This window comes from Misgurnus anguillicaudatus, chromosome 19 (assembly GCF_027580225.2).
Source record: "Misgurnus anguillicaudatus chromosome 19, ASM2758022v2, whole genome shotgun sequence".
Taxonomy (NCBI): Eukaryota; Metazoa; Chordata; class Actinopteri; order Cypriniformes; family Cobitidae; genus Misgurnus; species Misgurnus anguillicaudatus.
In genome coordinates, this window is record NC_073355.2 from 38,992,907 (window position 1) to 39,018,246 (window position 25,340).

General features: G+C 41.1%; 1 protein-coding gene and 1 long non-coding RNA gene across 3 annotated transcripts in view; one reads left to right on the forward strand and one right to left on the reverse strand.

Annotated features, from left to right (window-relative positions):
* Nucleotides 1-25,340, forward strand: part of LOC129421018 (Fc receptor-like protein 5) — a 92,607-nt gene that overhangs the window by 53,423 nt on the left and 13,844 nt on the right. Inside the window, exons 11-12 of the mRNA XM_073856670.1 lie at nucleotides 7,090-7,359; nucleotides 7,531-7,812. Coding sequence (XP_073712771.1) covers nucleotides 7,090-7,359; nucleotides 7,531-7,812 — 552 coding nt within the window. The remainder of the gene's footprint in view (nucleotides 1-7,089; nucleotides 7,360-7,530; nucleotides 7,813-25,340) is intronic.
* On the reverse strand, nucleotides 21,345-22,310 carry LOC141351125 (uncharacterized). 2 transcript variants are annotated; one of them, XR_012359351.1, is made up of 3 exons: nucleotides 22,072-22,308; nucleotides 21,876-21,985; nucleotides 21,345-21,766 (listed from the first exon to the last, which is right to left on the reverse strand). It is a non-coding gene; the product is annotated as an uncharacterized lncRNA (long non-coding RNA). The 2 variants fall into 2 exon arrangements; XR_012359350.1 differs by having other exon boundaries at nucleotides 21,876-22,310.

A 25,340-nucleotide genomic window follows, 5' to 3' on the forward strand; every position in this document is an offset into this window, starting at 1 on the left:
GGCTTCCATCTGACTGATGAGTTAACCTCCAGTGAAAATACAACAGCTATAGTCAAGAGGGCACAACAGCGTCTTCATTCTCTCCATAGACTGAAGAAGGTGGATCTCCCTATTCCAGCCTTGACCATGTTCTATAGAGGCACCATAGAGAGCATTCTCACATATTGCATCTCTTGCTGGTTCGGAAACAGTACGGGAGAAGAAAGACATAAACTGAACAGGATTGTGAGAACTGCTGAAAAAAATAATTGGTGCTCCACTGCCACGTATACAAGATATCTACACAGAACGCTGTAAAATGAGCGCAAACAGCATTATTAAAGACTTCACTCACTTCTCACATGACATGTTCATACTCCTTCAGTCTGGTAAAAGATACAGAAGTATCAGAGCAAGAACCAGCAGGCTACTAAACAGCTTTTTTCCCACAGCCATTAGACTGCTTAACCAGAGAATGTGATTTGAACTGGAAATAGATTATTTATTTATTTATTTATTTATTTATTTAGCCTTCTTTTAGTGTATTTTAGGATATTTATATTTAAAGTGTGCTCTTTTATTAGTTATTAATGCACTGAATTATTATTGAACGGTGGATGTGTGAAACACAATTTCGTTTTTATGTACAACATGAGAATGACAAATAAAGAATCAAGCAATCAATCAATCAAAGCCCTGCAGATTCGCAGATCTGCCGGAAACATTGCAGACTCGAGACTTTCCGGCTCGGGGGCTACATAATCAGACACCGTTTTTTCTAAATTTTCTCTATATTATTAGGCCTATTTTTTTAAATGGTCGACCATACACACCAAATCTAAAACCTATAAGCATGTTTTTCAGAAGGGAAAGGCTTTTGTTGTGGATTTGCTTTTGAGGAGACTTCAGTCGCTCTATAGATCCACTAACCAGCTGATTCGTGCGGATCAGCCGTAGCCGGTTAGTGGATCTGTAGAGCGAGTGAAGTCTCATGAGTCCCATGGTCTGCGAGTCTGCAATGTTTCCGGCTCTGAGAATCTTGAGTTGCGTGGATCAGCCGGGTACAAGTGGGTCTGTACTGAGTTTCCTTGGCGATTTAGCAATACTGACTCAAATGACTCAAGTGACTCACACAACCCGGATCACTTTAGTGAGTGACTCACAGTAACCCGGATCCTTAAAAGGAATCGAGTTTGCCAGGCCTAGTTGTTTTAACACATCTTGTGTTGTCCATTCTATTTATTTGAACACGAAATCAACATGAAATGACACATAATGTGTTAAATAGAATAACACAAAACAATAGGTAAAAAATTAACACATCCTTTCTTAGGGGCTGATCACACCAAACGCGTTTATGGCAGTTGCAGGCACATTGTTTGAATGATTTTCTATGGGCAGTGAGCGTTTTGCGCACTGTTTATGCATGCCAAACGCCTTGCATTTTATGCCACCTGCCACACCATTCATTGATGTCATTTGTGTTTTTCTATTGTCCAATCGAATGAGGGGAGAGGCAGACCTGTTTAAAAGAAGAACCGGACTGCAGTCACTCACTCTCTCCTAAACTATGTGTTTGTGCATCTTTTACCCTCGATCAAGGTCAGAGGAAGCGCCCTCTTCATAAAGTTTCTGCTAATATTCAATTCAATTTTATTTATATAGCACTTTTCACAATTGTTAATGAATAGATGTCGGGGAAAACACAGAAAAATTGATAGATAATATAAGAAGCAGAATACAGCGGCTAAGAATAAACCGTACAAGCAAGCGTAGTAATAAATGTAACGTATAAAGGAAAGTGCCAAGTTAAGCCAATGTTGGCCGAATCTCCAGGGGAAGAAAAAAAACCTAGGAGAAAACCATGTGGGAAAACTCCTAGGAGGAGAAAAACCATTGAGAGAGATACATATATATTTATATATATATAAACACGATAGGGATATGAAACCAGGGTTCTAAATTAACTTTTTTGATCACCAGCCAATGTGGCTGTAACTTTCTAAAGTTACCAGCCAATCAGCATTTCCACTAGCCAAATTTTTTTCCAGTGAAAGGGAAAAATTATGAGTGCGACTGAATGTATTTGATAATTTTATGAACATTGTTGGTATGAAAAACACACATAAAGTGAGGCTTCTCCCAGCAAGGCTCTCTTCAATACGACCTGTCTAGGCAGTTTTAATTAGCTAACGTTATCTGTGATGACTTTGGGCACCCTCCTGGTCCTTTACTGTTTCAACTTTAAAACTATTTGTTCCCACCACAAAATTGTTGTATATGTACATGCATATTTTCAACATTATACAATGATAGCAATGATTAATAACTCATTTTTACAAGAATATTGTTATAATATTTTAAGAAACCATTTAATGATTACTATACTAAATAATCTCAGTCACAGTTTCTGCTAACTGTTTATGGTAAATGGTAAATGGACTGCATTTATATAGCGCTTTCATAGACCAATGGCCATCCAAAGCGCTTTACATGTTGCCTCACATTCACCCATTCACGCACACATTCATACACCGACGGCGGTGTCTGCCATGCAAGGCGCCATCCAGCTCGTCGGGAGCAGCTGGGGTTAGGTGTCTTGCTCAAGGACACCTCGACACTTGGTCGGGTGGAGCCGGGGATTGAACCACCAACCTTCCGATTTGTAGACAACCTACATGAACCACTCGACCACTGCCGCCCCTATGTAGTGTCCTAGAGTTAAATATTAGTAAACTAAATATTAATTTCATATCTGAAAATACAGAACAGTATAACACATATATATGTTGATTTTTTCAGCAACAATGCAATCCTATAGACTTGACAAGAGATTTTCCTGAAATTTTTTCTCTAATGTTTGAGACCTGACAGGGTGAGGATGTAATTTGTCTTACCACCCTTAAACTCATCATCTCTCCTTTCTGCTTCCCTTTCCCTGCTTTGCACAAAACATTTCTGATGTCCACAGAAGCCAATAGTCAGAAAAAGATTAACATTATAATTTAGAAACTTACTTCAGTTTCGTTATGTTTTCATAAGCTTACTCAATCACGTGGAGTGACATGTACTTTTGAATGCAGTTGTGATTGGATCAACGCAAAGACGCGTGGACATTGATTTGTGAGTGTATACGTCAGTGCGCCTGCTGCGTCGCTTTTACAAGCATTTGGATAACTACATTGCATTTAGATCCATTTTTGCCGCTATTATCTTTGTAAAGGAATACACTAGTTAACTGCTAAAATTTTAACTTGAGATTTACACCGGGGCACAAAAGATTTAGACTGGGGAACGTGCCGCCTTCCTTGCGTTTTGGCGGACGCGCTCCGTTCGTTTCCATGGTTTCAGCAAGCCAATGGGTATATGAAACATCATCACGTAGCATTACGGCACAGTGTTCTGTTCATGGGAAATGTAGGAAGTACTGCCAGAGGGATAAATTTCCGAGAACAGAGCATTATGTATCATGCATGCAATGCCTCATGCATCACCGGCCAAACTGGCTAGTAAGTTTTTATTAACACCCGCCAAAATGAAATTTAACCTGCATTTGGCGGGTTGGCGGGTGTTAATTTAGAACCCTGTATGAAACGGGTAAGCAGATAAACAATTTCAGCCGGTGGTCGAAGGTCAGGCATCGACTGGGCATCACGTGTTTACAGTTGACAGCAAAAGAGCGCTTATGCTTTAATATTTGATTGACAGGACAGTTGCCCTGATGGTTGCCTAGCAATATAAAAGCCGCGCCGCCCCACTCTTTTTTCTATTGACCAAATAAAAGGCAATGTGGTATGCCTCACATTTCCAAGCATTTTAAATGCGTTTGGTGTGATTGGCCCCTTATGCTACGTACACACCAAATGCTGGACAATATGTCACAGGTCGGAGCGGACCACAGGTGTCGTGAGTCTCGCCCCTCCCTGTTTCCACCTCGAGGAGGTCCCAAGAACACCCCAATGACCAGACACACAGAGAGCGTAAGTAAAGTTAAAACAAGCTTTATTTAAATTATTTAAAAATTGAGTGGGAAGGGGGAAAGGGAGGCTAAAATCCAACTCTTGGGCCAGAGAGTGAGTATCTCGAGTCGCTCGGACTCCATCGCAGGGACTCTCAGGTGGGTCTTCTACTTCTCCTAGTCTCAGTTTATGCGAAGTCAATCAGATTATTCACAGTGTGTCCTCGTCCTGTTTTGCATGGGGACTGCCAGGGGGCCTTTCCTTTCCTGGGTGTGAAAGATGAAGATGGTAAGTAACACTGAATGATGCGAGGTAAGTACCTGATGCTATTCACGACAAGTTCCTGAGCGGTTAAGCGTGTTGGACTCCTGGCCTTCCAGATACAGGTGAAGGTGCACAATGGCTGCACAGGATCTGGTTTGGATCGTTCTGGTGAGTGTACAGAGATCAAACACTGATTCTTAATGCTTAGCAACAGGTAGACGTACAGACGGACACACTGGATCTTCACGGGTGCTAAACTGCATCCCAACCTTGGACATTCAGGTAAGTATTTCAGAAGGGTACACTGGGTCTTTGCTGGAGCATACAGGTAAATGTACGGGGGTAATGCACTGGCTTCTCAGCTATGGGCGTACAGTGAGTATACTGGAGGGCAACTGGGTCTTTACTTGGGCATACAGGTAAGTATACAGAAGGGCAACTGGGTCTTTACTTGGGCATACGGGTGAGTATACAGGAACCATACGCTGGCTTTAGCTTTGGGCGTACGGTGAGTATACAGAAGGGCAACTGGGTCTTTACTTGGGCATACAGGTAAATATACAGAAGGGCAACTGGATCTTTACTTGGGCATACCAGTGAGTATACAGAATGGAAACTGGGTCTTTACATGGGCATACAGGTGAGTATATAGAAAGGCGACTGGGTCTTTACTTGGGCATACAGGTGAGGATATAGGACAATACGTTGGCTTTAGCTTTAGGCGTATGGTAAGTATACAGAAGGGCAACTGGATCTTTACTTGGGCATACAGGTGAGTATATAGAACAATACGCTGGCTTTAACTTTAGGCGTACAGTGAGTATACAGTATGGCAAGAAATGGTTACACTCACAGACCCTCAGGGAGGTGGGCGACAGGCTTTAGCCCTTTATGAAGCTTGGGGGACTGGAGAGGATATCTTCGCCACGACACTGGTGGTCTTCTTCACCGGGACAGTCTTCCCGGACAGCACTCCACACGGTCCCTTTCAACCGTAGACAACCTGCCTCGCCCCCACCAGGTGGGGAAAAGGAATCAGGATGTCACAAGCGGCATTTATATGAAGATGGTCATCCACCAGCACCAATACTCGTCCTCTCCAACAGGATCTCTTTCCGGCCTAAGGGGTGGTTGCTGTCAACATGGACACAGCACGACACCCACTGCACTCCACACACTCTCAGTGAAATAAGGTCAGAACCACATCGGACCGGAGACTCATCCTGGGAATCGTTAGGGCACTGATGCAACGGGTGGCCAGATGAAAGCGTCACCGCCACGACAATCCAACGTCCTCCTTCTCTAGCTGTTCCCGGCTCACCCACAAATCCTTCCCACGGTGGGGCCGCTCATACACTACGTCACATCTCACAAGAGGTTCACTGATATTTCACACTCATAATGTAACACTGACACGATGGCAATTTGGGGTACTCACAACTTCGTTGACATGAGGTCTTTTCTTCTTCCTTTCAGATAAACAATGTAAGCACAGCCCACCATGAAATCCTCCTTGAGTCGGCCTCCTTCGGCTGTACTTCCGGTAAGTCTTCCTCCTTACGATCGCTTCAAAGCAAGTTACACATTTCCACAAGACATTTCAAATGTAGGTAACATATATATATATACTCAGCCCAGTCTCTGTTCATGCCAATTCCTTGGTTTCTCTTCGCCCAGTCTACAATATCCACGGCACATCCGTTTCCTCCACTCACCCAAACACTCCGTCTCACCCGCCGTATCGGCTGGAATAAATTGCTGCTTTCCAGTGTTTTCGATGCTGCCTTTATACTCCTCCTCTTCTTCGAATCGCCCAATCCATGGTCGCCACACTCATCTGCACACCTGCGATTAATAAAGCCCAGATTTCGGTTCCCCGGAAGTGACTAGTGTTCTGGGATTATTGTCCGGGCGGAACTAATCTCCATCACTTTAGTTCCGCCCTTTTAAAAGTCACTCCGTGACAAATACTTTACTCGCTCTAGATTACTCGCGGGATTTATCTTAGTGTCATGCAAATTTTTCGCTCGAGTTTAATATTTTCAACTTGGGCGAAGACGCGTTTTCACAGCAAACCCGCTCAGCTTGGTACCCGCATAAAAGTGTCTAAAATGGGTGGATTGTGACATTCCTAAAATTCACGGGTGAGGATACGGGCGGATAATGAACTCTGTGCAGGCGTGTAGTAGCGCGAATGAAAATGTGCAATTTTTGTATGTCTACATTACTATTACACGTGCAACATATGACATTTGACCCATCACGTCACCACCACTGTGACAGTGCGCGACCTTTGTTGATGCTTCTCATAGCCTAGTAAGAGCGAGCGTTGCAGGAGTTGCATAAAGTTTTGCCGTTGATAGCCAGAGAGGTACAAGGTAAAAAATAATGCACTTTAATTGGAATGATTGTAGCGTGTGTGATTTATGCGGGTACGGGTTGGGTAACGGGCCAAATATTAACAGGTCTGGGCGGGTGCGGATTTAATATTGATATTATTACTGGTGACGGGTCGGATCTGGTGCTGAACTTTGCGGGTATGGGCGGGAGCGGATCTCCAAAAATGGACCCATGCAGGACTCTGAAACATGTTGCCCATATCGCGTTATTCACATCGCCCCACTCGAGGATGCGTCTGATCGCGTCTTTGCATTGACTTTGTATGTAATCTACTTGCGTAAAACGTTGAACTCGCATTTGGTGTGTATGCCCCATTAGAGTGTACTGATAACTTTCCAGTACAAATAGAAACATCAGTGTTTACTGGAGAGACATAAGTGTGAAATTGAGGATCAGTAGAGTAACTGCAAATATTAGTGGTATAAAGACACAACTGAAGTGTTTAACACTGAGTGTTACAGAGAGGCTGTGTTTGATTCTCCTGCAGGATCAAAACCTGAACTCACATCAGATACTGAAGGATCTTTACTGACAGGTAACACAGTGACTCTAAAGTGTCACATTGATCAATCTACTGGATGGAGGTTTAACTGGTACAAACACACACAAAACACTGAGAAGACGACAACAGAAACAAACTCTTACACAATCAATAGAGTTAAAGTTTCAGATGGAGGTCAGTACTGGTGTAGAGCTGGAAGAGGAAAACCAGACTATTATACAGACTACAGTGATGGACTGTGGATAAATGTTACTGGTGAGAGACAACATGAATCTTAAGATCCCATTGATCTCAGTCTTACTGACTGCTTTTATTATACTTTATTTATGTTTAGTTTTACTGTGCAACTCAACAGCCTGAAATCATATTACTTTCATTATCTCACACATTGTTTCAAATATTGTGTGATGCATTGTGTTTGTACAGAGAGACCTAAACCTGTAGTGAGTGTTGATCCTGACACACAGCTGTTCAGAGGAGAAACTGTTACTCTGAGATGTGACATACAGGATACAGGAGACACTGAGTGGACATACAGCTGGACTGTAGAGAAGACAAATAACAGAAATATAATCACACAATGCAACACACAAGAGTGTAAAATCTACAACATTCAACAGACTGACAGTGGTAAATACACCTGTAGAGGAAAGATACGTGGACAAATCACTGAGATAAGTGATGCTGTTACACTGACTGTATCATCAGGTGAGTTTATATGTTTGTTCATCATTATTAGTGTGAAGAGATGAAGTGTAACATTCAATTCAATTCAATTCAATTTTATTTATATAGCGCTTTTCACAAGTGTTAATTGTTGCAAAGCAGCTTTACATGAGAAGATATAGAGGAGAACACAGAAAATCAATAGATAATATAAGAAGTAGAGAAAGCGGTTAAACCGTACAAGCGAGCATATTAATAATGTAACGTATACAGTAAAGTGCTAAGTTAAGCCAAAGTTGTCTGACTCTCCCTGGGACTAAAAACCCTCTAGGAAAAAAAAACCAATGGGAAAAAGTCCTAGAAGGACAAAAACCCTTGGGAGGAATTAATATATATTTATATATATATATATATATAGAAACGGTAGGGATAGGAGGCGGGTAAGCGAATTAAACTGGTTTAGCCGGTGGTCGTTGGTCGGGCATCGGCTGGTCATCACGTTGAAGGACAGCCAGTGGATCAGTGATGCAATGATCTTCACAGCAACCGGAACTGGGTCTGTTTGTCTCATGGTCCTCGTGGTCGAGAACGAGACAGGGAGAGAAAAACAGAATTCTATTAGCGTAGGGGCCGTTCGCATGTAATGCAAGTGTCAAACATTATAGGGGTTCAAGTCGGCTCGGTTCCAGACAGGCTAACTATTGCGGCAATAGTATATTACCCATATGAGGTATGTGAGTGCTTTGTTCTAGACAAACTAACTACTGCGGGAAAAGTACATTTACTGGACACTTTATGTGGATGCTTTGTTAAAGAAGAATGTCTTAAGTTTAGATTTAAATTGATCGACTGTGTCTGATACTCGAACATTATTTGGTAAATCATTCCAGAGCTTAGGGGCTAAGTAGGGAAAAGATCTACCACCTTTAGACACTTTTGATATTCTAGGGATAATTAAGTGACCAGAATTTTGTGAGCGCAGTTTACGTGATGGATTGTATTTTGATAGTAGTTCTTTAATATACGAGGGCGCTAGGCCATTTAAGGCTTTGTAGGTGATTAGTAATATTTTAAATTGTATGTGATATTTAACTGGTAGCCAGTGTAAAGATGCCAGAATTGGACTGATGTGGTCATACTTTTTAAATCGAGTAAGCACTCTTGCGGCGGCGTTTTGAACCAGCTGTAGCTTGTTTACCTGATTTGCATGGCATCCCCCGAGTAGAGAGTTACAATAGTTTATTCTAGAGGTCATAAAAGCATGTATAAGCTTTTCTGCGTCTGATGCAGACAGCATATGGCGTATTTTTGAGATATTTCTAAGATGGAAGAATGCTGTGCGGCAGATGTTGGCGATATGACTATCAAAAGATAGATTGCTGTCGAACATTACGCCTACATTCTTAACTGTGGAAGATGGCACCACCGTGCAGCCATCTATGGGCAACTTGTAATCTGACATAGTATGTTTGTAGCGATTCGGTTCAATAATAAGTATCTCTGTCTTATTGGAGTTTAGCATAAGAAAGTTTTGTGCCATCCAGTCCCTAATATCACTAATGCAGTCTGTTAGCTTAGAAAACTGGTGGGTTTCGCTAGGATGCGACGAGATGTAAAGCTGGGTATCATCCGCATAGCAGTGAAAACTTATGTTATGTTTCCTGATAATGTCTCCTAGAGGTAACATATATAACGAGAATAGGATATGGCCTAGGACTGATCCCTGAGGTATGCCGTATTTAACGGGGGAGTGATATGACTCTTCCTCATTTACATAAACAAAGTGATATCGATTGGTTAGATACAATCTGAACCAGGCTAACGCCTGACCACTGATGCCAACATAGTTTTCTAGTCTATTGAGTAAGATTGTGTGATCTATTGTGTCAAAGGCTGCACTAAGGTCTAGTAATATAAGGATTGAGATTTCACCACGATCGGATGTTAATAGGAGGTCATTTGTAACTCTAAGCAGCGCTGTCTCTGTGCTATGGTGGGGCCTGAATCCTGATTGGAACTTTTCATATGTAGTATTATTTTCTACGAATGTGCGTAGCTGGCTTGCCACTACTTTTTCTAATATTTTAGAAAGAAAAGGTAGATTTGAGATTGGTCTAAAGTTATTAAGATCTCCCTGGTCAAGGTTTTGTTTTTTAATGAGCGGTCTAATAACTGCTAGTTTGAAAGCTGTTGGAACGTATCCTAATTCTAGAGATGAGTTAAAGATATTAATGTAAGGTACCACCCACAAGCCCAACGACGGATACAAGTGGAGTGGGTGAAGGGGACTCGTGTTCGTTCCTTCCTCAGCGCTTCTAGAAGAATAATTCCATATCATGATTAAATTAATTTCTTTGATCTCTGTGTTTAAATTATAATCTGACTCCAATTTGATAAACTAAGAATTTAGTGCATTATTTCAATTATCTGTTGATCATAATTTAGATGTTTGATTATTTATTAATTCCCATAGTCTTAGTTATTCGTTCATTAGGGACCCGGTATCGCACAGAGCATACGCCGGCCGTTTGCGTACATCTCACGGACACAAAATTGTCAGTCTGATCTTAGTCAGAGGTTGCCGGGAAAACTAATATTTCTATGTCTGGCCGCTCCATGCTTGCTCCGATCATAAAAATAGTTTTCTTTAGTTTAGCGCTCATGCAACTTGCTAAGGCAGGTGATAAACATAAATCTGAGAGTTTTAATGAATGTGCCCCATGCTCCATTCGACCATCAAAACCTCAGTCTGATAATATCCTGACAGGATAATCTTGCGGTAATACCAGACTCCTTCTAATCTACTGGTCATAACAATTTCTGAAAGAATTAAAATAAATCAATACAATTTCTGAAGAATTCAGATGAATCAAATGTAACAATTTATTATACCAGGCAGGTTTCAGCTTCAAACATAAATTAAACAATATCATACAGAATTTGATTCAATTCCAATGAATTAAAATGATCAACAGTTGCAAAAGTTACAAAGTCATACCTGGCAATAGACACTCTGGCTACAGAGTACTTCCATCATGAATATAATATACCCAAAATGGTGTAAGAAGATTCTGTTAAAGATTTCTCCCATAATGTTTGAATACACACACACAAAGTGTGGGGAAGTTTCTTGCTAAAGAATACTTCCATAATGTCTGAATACACACACCCAAAGTGTGGGGAAGATTCTTGCTAAAGAATACTTCCCAGAGTCTCTTGCCAAGCCACCTTATATACACAGAATGAGACAAAGAATAATAAAATCTCAAAACAGGATTTGGTTGGTCGGTTCTCGTGACCTGAAGGAGCACCAAATGGGACTGTTAACCATCTGTAATCTAGATCTCCTGATGAGTTGACACCCATCACAGGAGTACAGATTATGTCTTAAGTTTTAAACTTTGATATACTTTCTCTTAGCATTATAGAAATTAGACCTTTTTAACCACCGCACCATGACCTTTAAAACAACACCAAACATGAAGATGAAACCTTTGTAGCATCACAACATATGATATATCCAATGTTACATGTGTTTAGTATATTTCCAGTAACCAAAACCTTAAAGGAGAAGAGAGAGGGGGTGAAATACAGATCAGTTCCTGTGTATCCGTGACCCCTGTGGAGAGAGACAACACGTCTCTCAAAAATAGACACAGAATGTGTTTTTTATTGTTTTATGGTCCAGCTCCAAAACCAAAACTTGTCCACCTGTCCTACATCTCCTCCCCTGACCATTGGGAAACTGTCAGAGTACCCAAGGGGTCATTTTGGGTGGACTTCTTGGGTCTCCATACGTCCTTTGTAAATGTAACAGTCTTTTCAAGATGAACACCTGTAATGTTAAACAATGCCTGCAGATATCAAAGCAGGAACTTAACTGTGCTGAACAGGTGTCTGTGATGGACAGAATCTCTGTGGTTCTCGTAGTTAGATAATCTCCCAAATGGATCTGGTTGAAATTTGTTGTACAAAGTCCATTGTGTCAGCCAAACGCATGTGCTCTGTTCATGGAACCGGTCTCCTCTCAACATTTAGAAGCATCTGTCTCTAATGGGGTCCTCCCCTGGATATTTTCCTGACCTTTTGAAAAGTCCTCTGTTACCTATTGGCAGAAGGTATTTTTTTGATAGAAAAGTCAGACCTCCGTAGGTGAAGGAATTCCTCACACTGAGAATGCACCACTGTATGAGAGGGAATTAGAATATAATACACATGACCATGAAATGACTGAACACTGATGAACTTGACTTTCCTTGGAAGGAAATAGTTGTGAATGATTACAATAACACATGATATTATTAGATGTTTCATGATATTGGTGCGAATGGTAAATAAGGTCTCCTGTCCTTTTTCAAAATAATTTGTCCCAAAAGGTGATCCCATTACCAAACTCTTCACTACTATGCATATTGAACATAGAGTGGAATTTTGATATAATCTGTGTATTTTAAAGGGAGAGTGGCAAAAGTTAATTTAACTAGCATATTTACCAGTGGTATACATCATTAAAGCATATAATAACAATACCATTCAAATATAATACAAATAAATGTAAATTATATGTATATAAAATACAGATATTTATACTAAAGTATATATAATATGATATATTTATAATTTTAATAATAATAGAATTATTCAAAACCTTGAAATGCAAGTTAACCATGTATATCTAAGAATTCAATTAAGTACTTAAAACATACCCAGACAACTTAAACTTAAATCAAATAATTTCTGAATTTCTTATTTATCCATTGTCAATAATTCTTTGCATGTTGTCAAATAATTCTGTACATATATGTTGGTTTAGTCACATTCAATGGTAAGGTGTCTGATTTATGTGATTGATCATTAGAAGTGCCAGCACTTCAAATATAACCATTTTGTAAAGTTTGAAATGTTTAGACATGTCTGCAGCCATGCTAGCCATTTCATTCTTCACTTACTTATTTTAATCTGAAAGTCTTATGTAATCAATTAATAGTTCTTATTTTACCTGTATTTGTACAATCAGAGACAAAACAATTGATGTGTGACTATAACCATACATATGTTCCATGCACACTGAAATGTTTCATGTAGTTCAAGAGAAATTTGACCCAATAGTTTATATTACCATGAAATTAAAATCATAAGTTGACCTTTAATTTTCTCTCCTATGTGTGAGATGCTAAATGGGTTTGCATGTATGACAAACTCTGGAGTTTGGATTCTAAGTCATTTATCATACATATGTGTGATGTTTTAGGCCTGGATAGTTTTAAAACTTATACCAGGTTGCAGTGTTATGTTGTTGCAATGGTGAAAATATGTGTATTACATGTTCATGCCTGGAAGTGGGTGGATTCTAACCTAAAGTAATCTGTGTTGCACAATTTTAATCCGATGCTACATCGGGAGGTCATAAAATGAATATAGTAGTTTATTACTGTGAGGTGTGTATGACCCCTCAAAGCATTATCACACCCACCTCCTGCATTTTAGGTTTGTGCCTGTATTTGGGCTCAGACACATCTCTAGTGTCAGGACTCTTAAGGAGTCATAGTAATTCACCTAAAAGGAAAGATGTTAAGATAACAGACAAAGAAACATTAATTTCTAAAAATTTGGGCAATTTGCATTAAGACATGGCATCATCTTTAGTTTAAAATGATGTCACTATCACACAGCTATCAATGACAGCAATGCATTAGGGTGTAAATTCTTCCTGGTAAGAAGATTTGTATCATTACTTTCTGCAAATTAATTTCAGAGGCCAGATTAAGTTGGGAATTTTCTGTTATATCCGACTACGTTGTTTCAGTCTGAGTGTGTATAGCACCATAAACTGCACTTGCAGTTAAACTGTGAGCATAAGAAGTCCCAGTTTTGCTGGGGAAATTTTTGGATTAACTTTAATTTTAATCTTAAACTTAAATGGCTTTACTCTGAGTTGTTCTCAGTACCGTCAGCTCACATGTTTAACTGCTATGATGTCTGTTTATGGTACACACTATTAAACTTTTAAATCTCTGTGACCTGTAGGACTGTAATTTCTGATGATTTAACATTTCCCACAGTTTCAACCAACTATAAAAGTACATTGACTGATCAGATTCAGTTTAAATTGATGTTTCAAACTTATAAAAGAGTTGTTTGGTTTGCTATCTTGTGCCATGATATTATCAGTGTTCCTGCAAAGCAAAAAACAAAACCAAACAACAACAAACAAACAACAATAAACAACAACAATAAACCACAAAACGAACAACAAGCAAAAACATACACATACCCCCGTTTTGGCACGAGATAGTGGACCAAATAAATCTGAATCTAAATATTCCCTGGGCCTTTTTGTGGGTTTTAATCATGTAAGTTTGAAATGCATGTAATGCATCATTTTTCACCATATTAGGCCTGTCTGGCCATTATAATATATAATTTATATCATAATGTGATTATAATATAAATTACATTATATTAAAAATAATATTTAATTAAAATAAATGTTATAACTGGTCTCAAGGGCTTCTAGAATGATGGTACTTTTGCAAAATTGAGAACACATTTCTGTGAATTGACCCTGCAGTAGCAGCTGCATTAACATGTCCACTAACAGCAACAGCTCTGTTGTTTTAGCAAGCAATAAACCACAGCACATGCTGGGTACAGGGCTTAACTCATTGCTCAGCTGGAGGTTTTTGTGACCCTCTGGAATTGGGCACAATTTCCTCATGTTTTTAGCTGAGGTTCATTAAGTCTTCTTTAGATGTGATTCTATTTGAATATGAAAAGTAATCAAGGAATAGAGCGTAAGGCACACATTTTGCTTTAGATTTTAAAGTCATAAATGTAGCCGGGTTAAGAGTACCTTTGTTTAAAATAAAGGAAACCAAAACAGTGGCTTAACATTAAACTGGGGTTCTTTTATTCCTGACCACACTCAAAAGGAGTGCAGCATTAAATATTTTCTTGCTTTCTTTTAGTATTGGTTTTGACAATTTTTAAAGTGGACAAAAATAAACCATAACACTGAAATAACACAAGTTACTTCAATTGGCATAACATAGAAATAAAAGAAAAGAAAAAAATGAAATTGTTTCTTTGGCTGTAATACTCTGTAATGCACACAAGCCCCTTAGTTACACAAGAAAACACTTTTTTACACCTAAGCAAACAACGGTAGTGGCCCAATTGTGCTTTTGCAACAGTCTCCTTTAGCTCACGTGACATACAGCTTTGCGTGTGAACTCACATTTAACCTCTCCCCTCTAATACAACAAAGAGAGAGAGTTTCCAAACCCTTAGTACAACACTTTATTAAACATTAGCTGCATTACAGTCATAATTTATCACTCAGTATCATAATACAGCACTTACGCTCAATATGAGAAATCTCCAACCAGCACAAACAACGTGACGAAAACCGCTCGCTCGAGGAGATCAAAACACAGCACAAACCAACAACACGAAGCCATCCACTGACCAATCTTTAAAAGATGCAATCATTACACACTCACAAGTTGATATTTTATGTTTTGTCCTCAGTTTATAAACTTTATCAACGCTTTCTCACCGCATGGAGCTCTGTTTACTTCCTAGTCTCTTGCGCTCTGCGCTCAAGCTCACGTGCTCATCGTATACTCGTGCACTCTTAAAGGGGCCACAACACTTTTTTTTATTAAAACACATTACTGCTCATTATTTATTTACACAAGCAAGAACACTGTTTTAAGTGCATTAAATTGATGGTTTATCACATGCTTTGTTTTATTTAAGTGCAATTAAATTATTTTACCCGGTTATACTCTCCCCTGCTTACAGTCATCGTCCGCGGTGACTGCTAAAACTTATCTCTATTCCTGGAGTTTCCCAGAGGTATACAGAACAATACCAGCTAAAACCTGGGAAAGAACATCAGGACTGACAGACAAAGCACTACAAGTGGGCTTTGGCAACCTGTTCGGATTACTATGAAAACCAGCAGTAGACCGTTGGCTTCTACGTGGCAAAGGACTTGGTGCATCCTCCTGACTGCGTGCAGCTCTTTGCTTTCTGGGCACTGGAACTGGCCTAGTTACCAACACATTTAAAGGTAAACCAGCTCTTTCTGTTTCATGATGGGAAAATTCTCTGACATTATTTGCCTCATTGTCCAATTGTATATCATCATCATAACTTTCTTGTGCTTCTTCCATTACAGCTGCAGCCTCATTCTCTGGTTCCACATTTGGTTCTTGTGATTCCTCCATAACTGGATCAATCGGGTTCCTTGCAGGCTGTATAGTCTCCTCCACAAGCACACATTCTACATCCAGCGAAGGCACTTCTCTTTCCATCTCAGAGGTAGGTACTTCTGTTGGTGTAACTCTGCTTCTTGGTTTTGGGACTGGAACTGCCCTCGGACAGGGCCTGATATTAGACCTATGCACCCTCTTCGCAGGACCTCCTCCCACAGGCTCCACCGTGTAGGTTGTACCCTGCACTTCCACCACCTGATAGGGTTCGGGTGCCCAGGCATCCTGGATCTTGTTCCGTCCTGGGGGACGATGTCGTAAGTACACGTGCTGACCAACTGATACCTCTGGACAAAATACCCCTTTTTCATGCCTTGCAACCCGTTCTGCTGCCTTCCTTTCCGCATAGTCTCGTGCTCTAGAGTGCGCATCCTGGAGACGGTCTCTGTGAACAGTCAACCAGGTAGGCTCCTTCTCTCTCATTGGCTCCTGACCTAACAACGCGTCCACTGGTAAGTGTGGCTGCCTCCCAAACAGCATGTAATAAGGAGAGTGGCCTGTAGAGGAGTGGGGGGTCACATTATAGGCGTAGACCAGTTCTGGTAAGTATTCCGGCCACTTTCGTTTCTTGTCAGGCGGTAATGAACGCAAGAGGTCGTGCAGCGTTCGGTTAAACCTCTCGCACTGTGCATTCCCCTGAGGGTGATGAGGCGTAGTGCGGGACTTTCTTACCCCATATAATTTACAGAGCTCTGCAATAACTGCACTCTCGAAATTGCGCCCCTGGTCTGAATGGAGGCGCTGTGGCACGCCATACTTTAGGAACCATTCCCTCAGAAGGACCTTAGCGGTAGTGTCCGCCTTCTGATCGCGGGTGGGAAATGCCTGGCTGAACTTCGTAAATACATCGGTCAACACTAGGACATTCTCCCGGCCGTCAGATGCAGGCTCCAATGTGGTAAAATCCATTGCAACGACTTCTAATGGATGAGAAGCTAAGAAGGGGGTCCAAGGGGCCTGAATTTTGGGCTGTGGCATTTTAGATAACACACACCTTTGGCACTGCTTTACCCATTTATCTACAGCATCATACATTCCCACCCAATAGCAGCGTTGTCTGAGAAGACTTAGTGTTCTCTCTACTCCCTGGTGTCCCATTTCGTCATGGACACTGCGCAGCACCAGCTCAACTAGGCATGCAGGGAGCAGCAGCTGATGGCATTCCCCACTGGACACCTCATCAACAATTCTGTACAGGAGTCCTTCTTTTTCTTGGACCTTGTCCCACTGCTTGAGCAACAATCGAACTGGTCTGGACAAGCCCATTCTCTCAGGTTTTGCGGGCTTCCTCTTCATGTCCCAAAACCTCTTGAACATGCTGATGGTTGGATCTGCCTCTTGAAACTGACGAAGCTCATCCTTTGTGTATCCAGGTAACGTTGGGGTATTCTCTAGAGGGTATTCCTCTCCAGAACCTTCATCCTCTATGGCTGCATGTAGTTGTCCTGTTCTTTCCTGGCTAGGCCCCACCACTAGTTCTGCCAGGTCAGGCCCCACAACTGCTCCTGTCCGCAGCCCATTGCAAAGAGCTACACAGCCATCATACTCCGAATCGTCAGTCTCCACTTCCCCGTCTAGTCCTGGTCGTCGGGAGAGGGCATCGGCTGCTGTGTTACACCGCCCAGGACGATATTGCACCTTAAAATCAAATACAGCAAGCTGTGCAGCCCATCTCTGTTCAATGGCACCTAATTTGGCCGTGTTGAGGTGGCAGAGGGGGTTATTATCGGTCAGTATGGTAAACTTGGATCCGAGCAGGTAACTCCTGAATTTCTCCACCACTGCCCATTTGAGTGCCAGAAGCTCTAGCTTCATACTGCTGTAGTTTCTGTCATTTCGCTCTGCACCCCTCAACCTCCGGCTTGCATAAGCTATGACAGCTTTTCTCCCCTCTTGCTGCTGGTATAACACAGCGCCCAACCCCAGGTTACTCGCATCTGTCTCAAGTATGAAAGGTAGGGTAAAATCTGCGTAGCCCAGCGTTGGAGCACAGGTAAGTTTCTCCTTGAGATGGTCAAAGGCTTGTTGGCATTCCGTCGTCCAGGAGTCCTTGAACAACTTATTGGCCTGAGCAACACTGCCCTGGCGTACACAAATGTTTACCACATCATGAAGCGGACCCGCCACCTTGGAGAACCCCTCGATGAACCGACGATAATAGCTGCAGAATCCTAAAAAGGATCGCAGCTCTTTCAGGGTGTTAGGAACTGGCCACTGCCTTACTGCGTCCACTTTATCAGGATCGGTGGACACCCCCTGGGCAGATACAACATGACCCAGAAACTTTACCTCAGGCTGCAAGAAGTGGCACTTTTCCACCTTAACTTTCAGCCCAGCCTGTCTCAATCTCTGAAGCACTGTCTCTAGTCTCACCAAATGCCCTTCAAATGTACTGGAATACACCAGCAAATCATCCAGATAGACAAGTACCATTTGAAAGACCAAGTCACTCATTATGGCCTGCATGAGCCGCTGGAATGTCGCTGGCGCGTTACAAAGGCCAAACGGCATCCGTTGGTACTCATAGAGGCCAAATGGTGTAATGAAAGCAGTTTTGTGCCTGTCCTTTTCATGCATTGCCACCTGGTGGTAGCCACTGGCTAAGTCAATGGAGGAAAACACCTTAGCTTTACTTAAAGCATCTAAACTCTCATCTATCCGCGGCAACGGAAACGCGTCACGTCTAGTTTTGGAGTTTAATTTCCTGTAATCGACGCATAATCGCAGATTCCCGTCAGCTTTCCGAACCAATACCACCGGGGAGGCATATGAACTGGAGCTTTCTCGGATGACACCCCTTTTTAGAAGTCCTGAGATGTGCTCTTTTACCTCTTCCAATTGGTTCGGTGGTATTCGTCGGTAAGGCTGCGAGACAGGAACATCATCACTTACAGGAATCTCATGTGTGACATTCTCAGTATAGCCAAGATCATCATCGCATACTGCAAACACATCCAGATATTCTATCAGAAGTGCCTTCAGCTCTGCCTGTTGTGTGGGGGTACCACCTATCTTCACTTTCTCTAGAGGACACTGCAAGCCAGGCCCAACCCCTGTCATTGACCTCTGGCTAACTATAACCTCCTCATGATCAGCAGAGATCCGCTGGAACTTAACCTCACAGGAGCTACTGTCAATGTGATGGCCCTGGGTAAGTTCCCCCGAGTTTTAGTTTAGATGGTAACCACACGTCCTCTGGTGACAAGTTTACTACCTGCACAGGGAATACACGACTGCCAGGCGACACTAAGGTAGGAACCAAAATCAGGCCACCCGGCAATGGCGTATTTCCCGGCTCAAACAAACCTATGTCCCTGTTTCCCATCAGTTCTCTCGGTATTCTAGCTTGAATTGTTGCCACCGAGGCTGCGGGCACATAGGACTTACATGTACCTGCCACTCTGACCATACGGTTTGCCTCCCCTAAGGTAGCTTCCTGCACTCTGCTAAAAGCAGCCCTCCAGTCATTATCCAAGGTACCCTCCAAGGCATTATCAAATTCAGCCAAAATCAGTTGTTTACAGCGTTGTGCTATATTCATGCCGAGTATGCCTGGAGGTGCTGTGTCAGTCTCCACATCATCGTGGTCACGTATCACCAAAAACCCACACCCAGGTACAGTCAACCCCATTACTTGGATATCAAGTTCAACATACCCAAGGTAAGGAAGTGGCAACCTATTAGCAGCAGTGATCTTTAACCACTTGGTGGTACAATGTATGTCTGTATCTTCCCCATGAAGATGCTCTTTAAAGAAACTCTCAGTTAAAGTGCTTACATTACTACCAGTGTCCAAAAGGCACCTGACAGCTACCCCCCCAATGTAAATTTCTACTTCTGGGCATTTGCCCACTGCACGCTCTAGGAACCGCTCTTTAGTCAGCGTGCCACTCTTTGAGCCATCAGTGCCACCCCTCATCGCTCGGCTCTTCGCGATGAAGGTGCCTCGTTTCCCTGGGCTGAGGACTCGGGTGGAGCTGGCACAGTGCTCTCTGGGGCACGAGGTATAGTGCATTGCCGAGCTAAATGTCCAACGCCCTCACATCTTAAACAAATGGGTTGGCCATCACGCGTGTACCTTGGCTTAAACTGGCGCCTACTGGGTTTCTCAGAACTTGGATCAGACCTGTGGGTAGTGAGATCACGGACAGCATTGGTGAGTTCTCCGATTGCCTTCCCTTGTTGTGAAATTACCTTAATTACATCTTGCAGGGCTACAGTCAGGTCGTTTGTTACAGTATTACTCACATTTGTATGTTCTACATTTTCTTCTACCCCCATTAGGTTTCTAGTTTTAGCAACATTAGCCCCACGAGGTCTCTCTTCTGAACACCACATCAAAGCCTCCTCACGGACATCAAATAATGTAGCACGGGGGTGCTCTCGAACCACCTTACGCAGTTCCCTACGGAGGGCTAAATCCCTCACCCCCTCGATAAATTGATCTCTTAACGTCAACTGCATGTTTGGAACAGCGTTTGGTGACTGCTGAAGTGCAGCGCTTAACATCAAAGATAAAGCGTGCGAGTAATCGCGAAAATCCTCATCATCCAATTGTTTCCGCGCGTAAAATGCATGTAACAATTGGGGGGTGCTTCGTTTTTCCCTGAATGCGGCGCGCAAGAAAGAGAACAGGTCTTGAGGTGCCTTATCTTCCCCCCCCATGCACAGCTTAACCTCATCTAGAGCTGAACCCCTTAAGTGTGAGAGGATAAAATCCACCTGATCCTCAGTATTCAAACTTCTCACTCTTATAACTCGCTCCAGTTCCTCAATGAACTCATCAACATTTTGGCTGTCTTTACTCAGGTCCCCACTAAAGGGTACAATTTGTCTCTCCCTTGGTATATACACATAGGACCTAGTATTAACATTAGTCATGTTAGCAAGAGCTGACACTACTTGATCATGTCTACGTCCCAGCTCAAGTATCTGTGATTGAAGCTGTGAAATAGGGTTACCTCCCTCAGTGTCCAGTTCTGGAGCTGCAGCACCCGCTCCTTGAATGTCCTCAGCCTGCCCTCTATGGGTTCAACGTCCATGTTTTTGAATCGTTACGAAAAGTCTTAGGTCTTTAACAGTCTTTCCAACAAGCCACGTCCTTAACTTTTCTAGTAGTCCTCACACAGCAGTCCTTCGTCCTCGCACGGCTCCTCCCAGTTTGGCACACAATGCTTTGCAGGATCTCCCAACACTTGGCCGCTCCTTACCACTACCGTTGTTTGCAAACACCCACAATAGTACTTAAGTAAAAGAAAGCCGAATAAAAAAGGAACCCCACTCCTGGTACCAAAAATGTGTAGCCGGGTTAAGAGTACCTTTGTTTAAAATAAAGGAAACCAAAACAGTGGCTTAACATTAAACTGGGGTTCTTTTATTCCTGACCACACTCAAAAGGAGTGCAGCATTAAATATTTTCTTGCTTTCTTTTAGTATTGGTTTTGACAATTTTTAAAGTGGACAAAAATAAACCATAACACTGAAATAACACAAGTTACTTCAATTGGCATAACATAGAAATAAAAGAAAATAAAAAATGAAATTGTTTCTTTGGCTGTAATACTCTGTAATGCACACAAGCCCCTTAGTTACACAAGAAAACACTATTTTTCACCTAAGCAAACAACGGTAGTGGCCCAATTGTGCTTTTGCAACAGTCTCCTTTAGCTCACGTGACATACAGCTTTGCGTGTGAACTCACATTTAACCTCTCCCCTCTAATACAACAAAGAGAGAGAGTTTCCAAACCCTTAGTACAACACTTTATTAAACATTAGCTGCTTTACAGTCATAATTTATCACTCAGTATCATAATACAGCACTTACGCTCAATATGAGAAATCTCCAACCAGCACAAACAACGTGACGAAAACCGCTCGCTCGAGGAGATCAAAACACAGCACAAACCAACAACACGAAGCCATCCACTGACCAATCTTTAAAAGATGCAATCATTACACACTCACAAGTTGATATTTTATGTTTTGTCCTCAGTTTATAAACTTTATCAACGCTTTCTCACCGCATGGAGCTCTGTTTACTTCCTAGTCTCTTGCGCTCTGCGCTCAAGCTCACGTGCTCATCGTATACTCGTGCACTCTTAAAGGGGCCACAACACTTTTTTTTATTAAAACACATTACTGCTCATTATTTATTTACACAAGCAAGAACACTGTTTTAAGTGCATTAAATTGATGGTTTATCACATGCTTTGTTTTATTTAAGTGCAATTAAATTATTTTACCCGGTTATATAAACTTTAAACCTGAAGACATACAGATACAGAAGTGTAAAAAGACTTTTAGCTCTGACTGATTCAATTTAAACAGGAATTCTGTATTCCTGCTGTGACATCAGGACTCAGCTATAATATCTATTTTTATGACTTTCACAGTCTTTAGACAATTAGACAACAAATTGCTCAATAACAATTTCCTCAATCTCATAGAGAAAAAACTAAGCCTAGAACTTTTAACACTGATGACTACACTGTACTATATATAATGATGGTAATTGTGGCCTTAAATCACTTTGATTGATTCACAGAAAATAATGATGTATTTTATTTGTTACAACCAAGCTAAAATATTTCCCTTGAAACAAGGAGAAACAGCAGATCTTTTCTGAGAGGGTCTCAGTGGTGAAACTTTTTCAGTGAGATAAGATCACAGGTGTTTTATTGACCATTTTAACAGTTTCATCATTATCTTGCTGTGCATCAGTCAAAGCTTTAGCTCAATTTAGCTTATTTACACAATGAGAAATCCTGCATTAATTAAGGAATTGTAACAAAACTTCCTGGTTCCATTCTATCTACACTTATCCAGTTCTGAGTGTTCTTCACAAAATCACTCCTAATCAATCCATATCAATCGATTTGTTACAAATCTCTATCTCCCTACTTGCTTAATATCCAACATTTAGTTCCACACTGCATGCACTGAACCTCTAACCCCAACAATGCTGCCTTCAATCATTTATACACTTCCATCTCTCATTCATTCTCCATAATTACAATTATCTCCTTAACTCATCATGTATAGTATGTAAACTGTATAGTTTACTGCCTTTACTGATCCTATAAAGATTAATACAAACATTTGCTCTTGTCATATCAATCATGTAAACCCGAAAATCACTTCTCAAATGCAAATACCTTAACTTACACTGTAGTTTAAACACCATCCCTTTAATTAAGTTAATTCTTGCTTAGAATGAGTTTGTTTCTTTAAATGTTGCACATGTACTGTGAACAACATAAAATCTCATTCAGGGAGTTCAAATGTAGTTATTACTGTATTAATTCAATGTTTACCCTTATTTGAGAACCAGAATAAAATTTGGAAGATGTTAATCCATTTTAAATTTATCTTTTGTTGCTTTAACAAACAAAAGATCTTTAATTTGCTACCAAAGGGAATTTATTCTCATCTACACTGCTGTTGTCATGCTGTGTATTTCCATTAACAGAGTTATTATCGCCTGTTTTGCGCAGGTTTGTTTACATACATGGACGCATTGACTTGGGCACGGAGTTTTGTCATCCGACTGGATTTTTATTATTCACGGATATTCGCTAATAACGTACTTTACGGGTTTCAGATATAGTTGCGAGATCGTTCCACAACGCAAATACATAATCGCCACGGCGATGTTTCCACATTTAGACTCAAATTTACGACTTTGCGTAATGAACCACGATAACATTTAGTCATTAGTCCATGTAATATTCACTCCTACTGAGTGTAAACACAGGAGATGATGTTTGAATCGAAGCGCGAGAAAATATATTATTTCCTTATCCGCAATGTTATTATTTCTCTGACAGCTGTGTTGTTATTCAAATGTTCATGCCTTGCCGGATTTCTCCGGACTTTCAATGGGAGTTTAACGTCCCATTCTACAACATACGGGTGCGTTTATGCTCACCCTCAACATTTCTAATAGGCAAATAAAATCGACTTACCAACACAGCTGCAGACAGAAAGGTAGACGTTTAAACCTCCTATTTTGCGATGAATGGAATACTCTGTTATGGTTGAAATGTCGCGCTGGAAAGCTTCCTGGAGTACCACGTCACTTGTTCGGGTGTACTACGTCATCACGTCCTGTGGTATACGTCATCACGTCGGGATCACCAAGCTGTAAGGTACCACCCACAAGCCCAACGACAGATACAAGTGGAGTGGGTGAAGGGGACTCGTGTTCGTTCCTTCCTCAGCGCTTCTAGAAGAATAATTCCATATCATGATTAAATTAATTTCTTTGATCTCTGTGTTTAAATTATAATCTGACTCCAATTTGATAAACTAAGAATTTAGTGCATTATTTCAATTATCTGTTGATCATAATTTAGATGTTTGATTATTTATTAATTCCCATAGTCTTAGTTATTCGTTCATTAGGGACCCGGTATCGCACAGAGCATACGCCGGCCGTTTGCGTACATCTCACGGACACAAAATTGTCAGTCTGATCTTAGTCAGAGGTTGCCGGGAAAACTAATATTTCTATGTCTGGCCGCTCCATGCTTGCTCCGATCATAAAAATAGTTTTCTTTAGTTTAGCGCTCATGCAACTTGCTAAGGCAGGTGATAAACATAAATCTGAGAGTTTTAATGAATGTGCCCCATGCTCCATTCGACCATCAAAACCTCAGTCTGATAATATCCTGACAGGATAATCTTGCGGTAATACCAGACTCCTTCTAATCTACTGGTCATAACAATTTCTGAAAGAATTAAAATAAATCAATACAATTTCTGAAGAATTCAGATGAATCAAATGTAACAATTTATTATACCAGGCAGGTTTCAGCTTCAAACATAAATTAAACAATATCATACAGAATTTGATTCAATTCCAATGAATTAAAATGATCAACAGTTGCAAAAGTTACAAAGTCATACCTGGCAATAGACACTCTGGCTACAGAGTACTTCCATCATGAATATAATATACCCAAAATGGTGTAAGAAGATTCTGTTAAAGATTTCTCCCATAATGTTTGAATACACACACACAAAGTGTGGGGAAGTTTCTTGCTAAAGAATACTTCCATAATGTCTGAATACACACACCCAAAGTGTGGGGAAGATTCTTGCTAAAGAATACTTCCCAGAGTCTCTTGCCAAGCCACCTTATATACACAGAATGAGACTAAGAATAATAAAATCTCAAAACAGGATTTGGTTGGTCGGTTCTCGTGACCTGAAGGAGCACCAAATGGGACTGTTAACCATCTGTAATCTAGATCTCCTCATGAGTTGACACCCATCACAGGAGTACAGA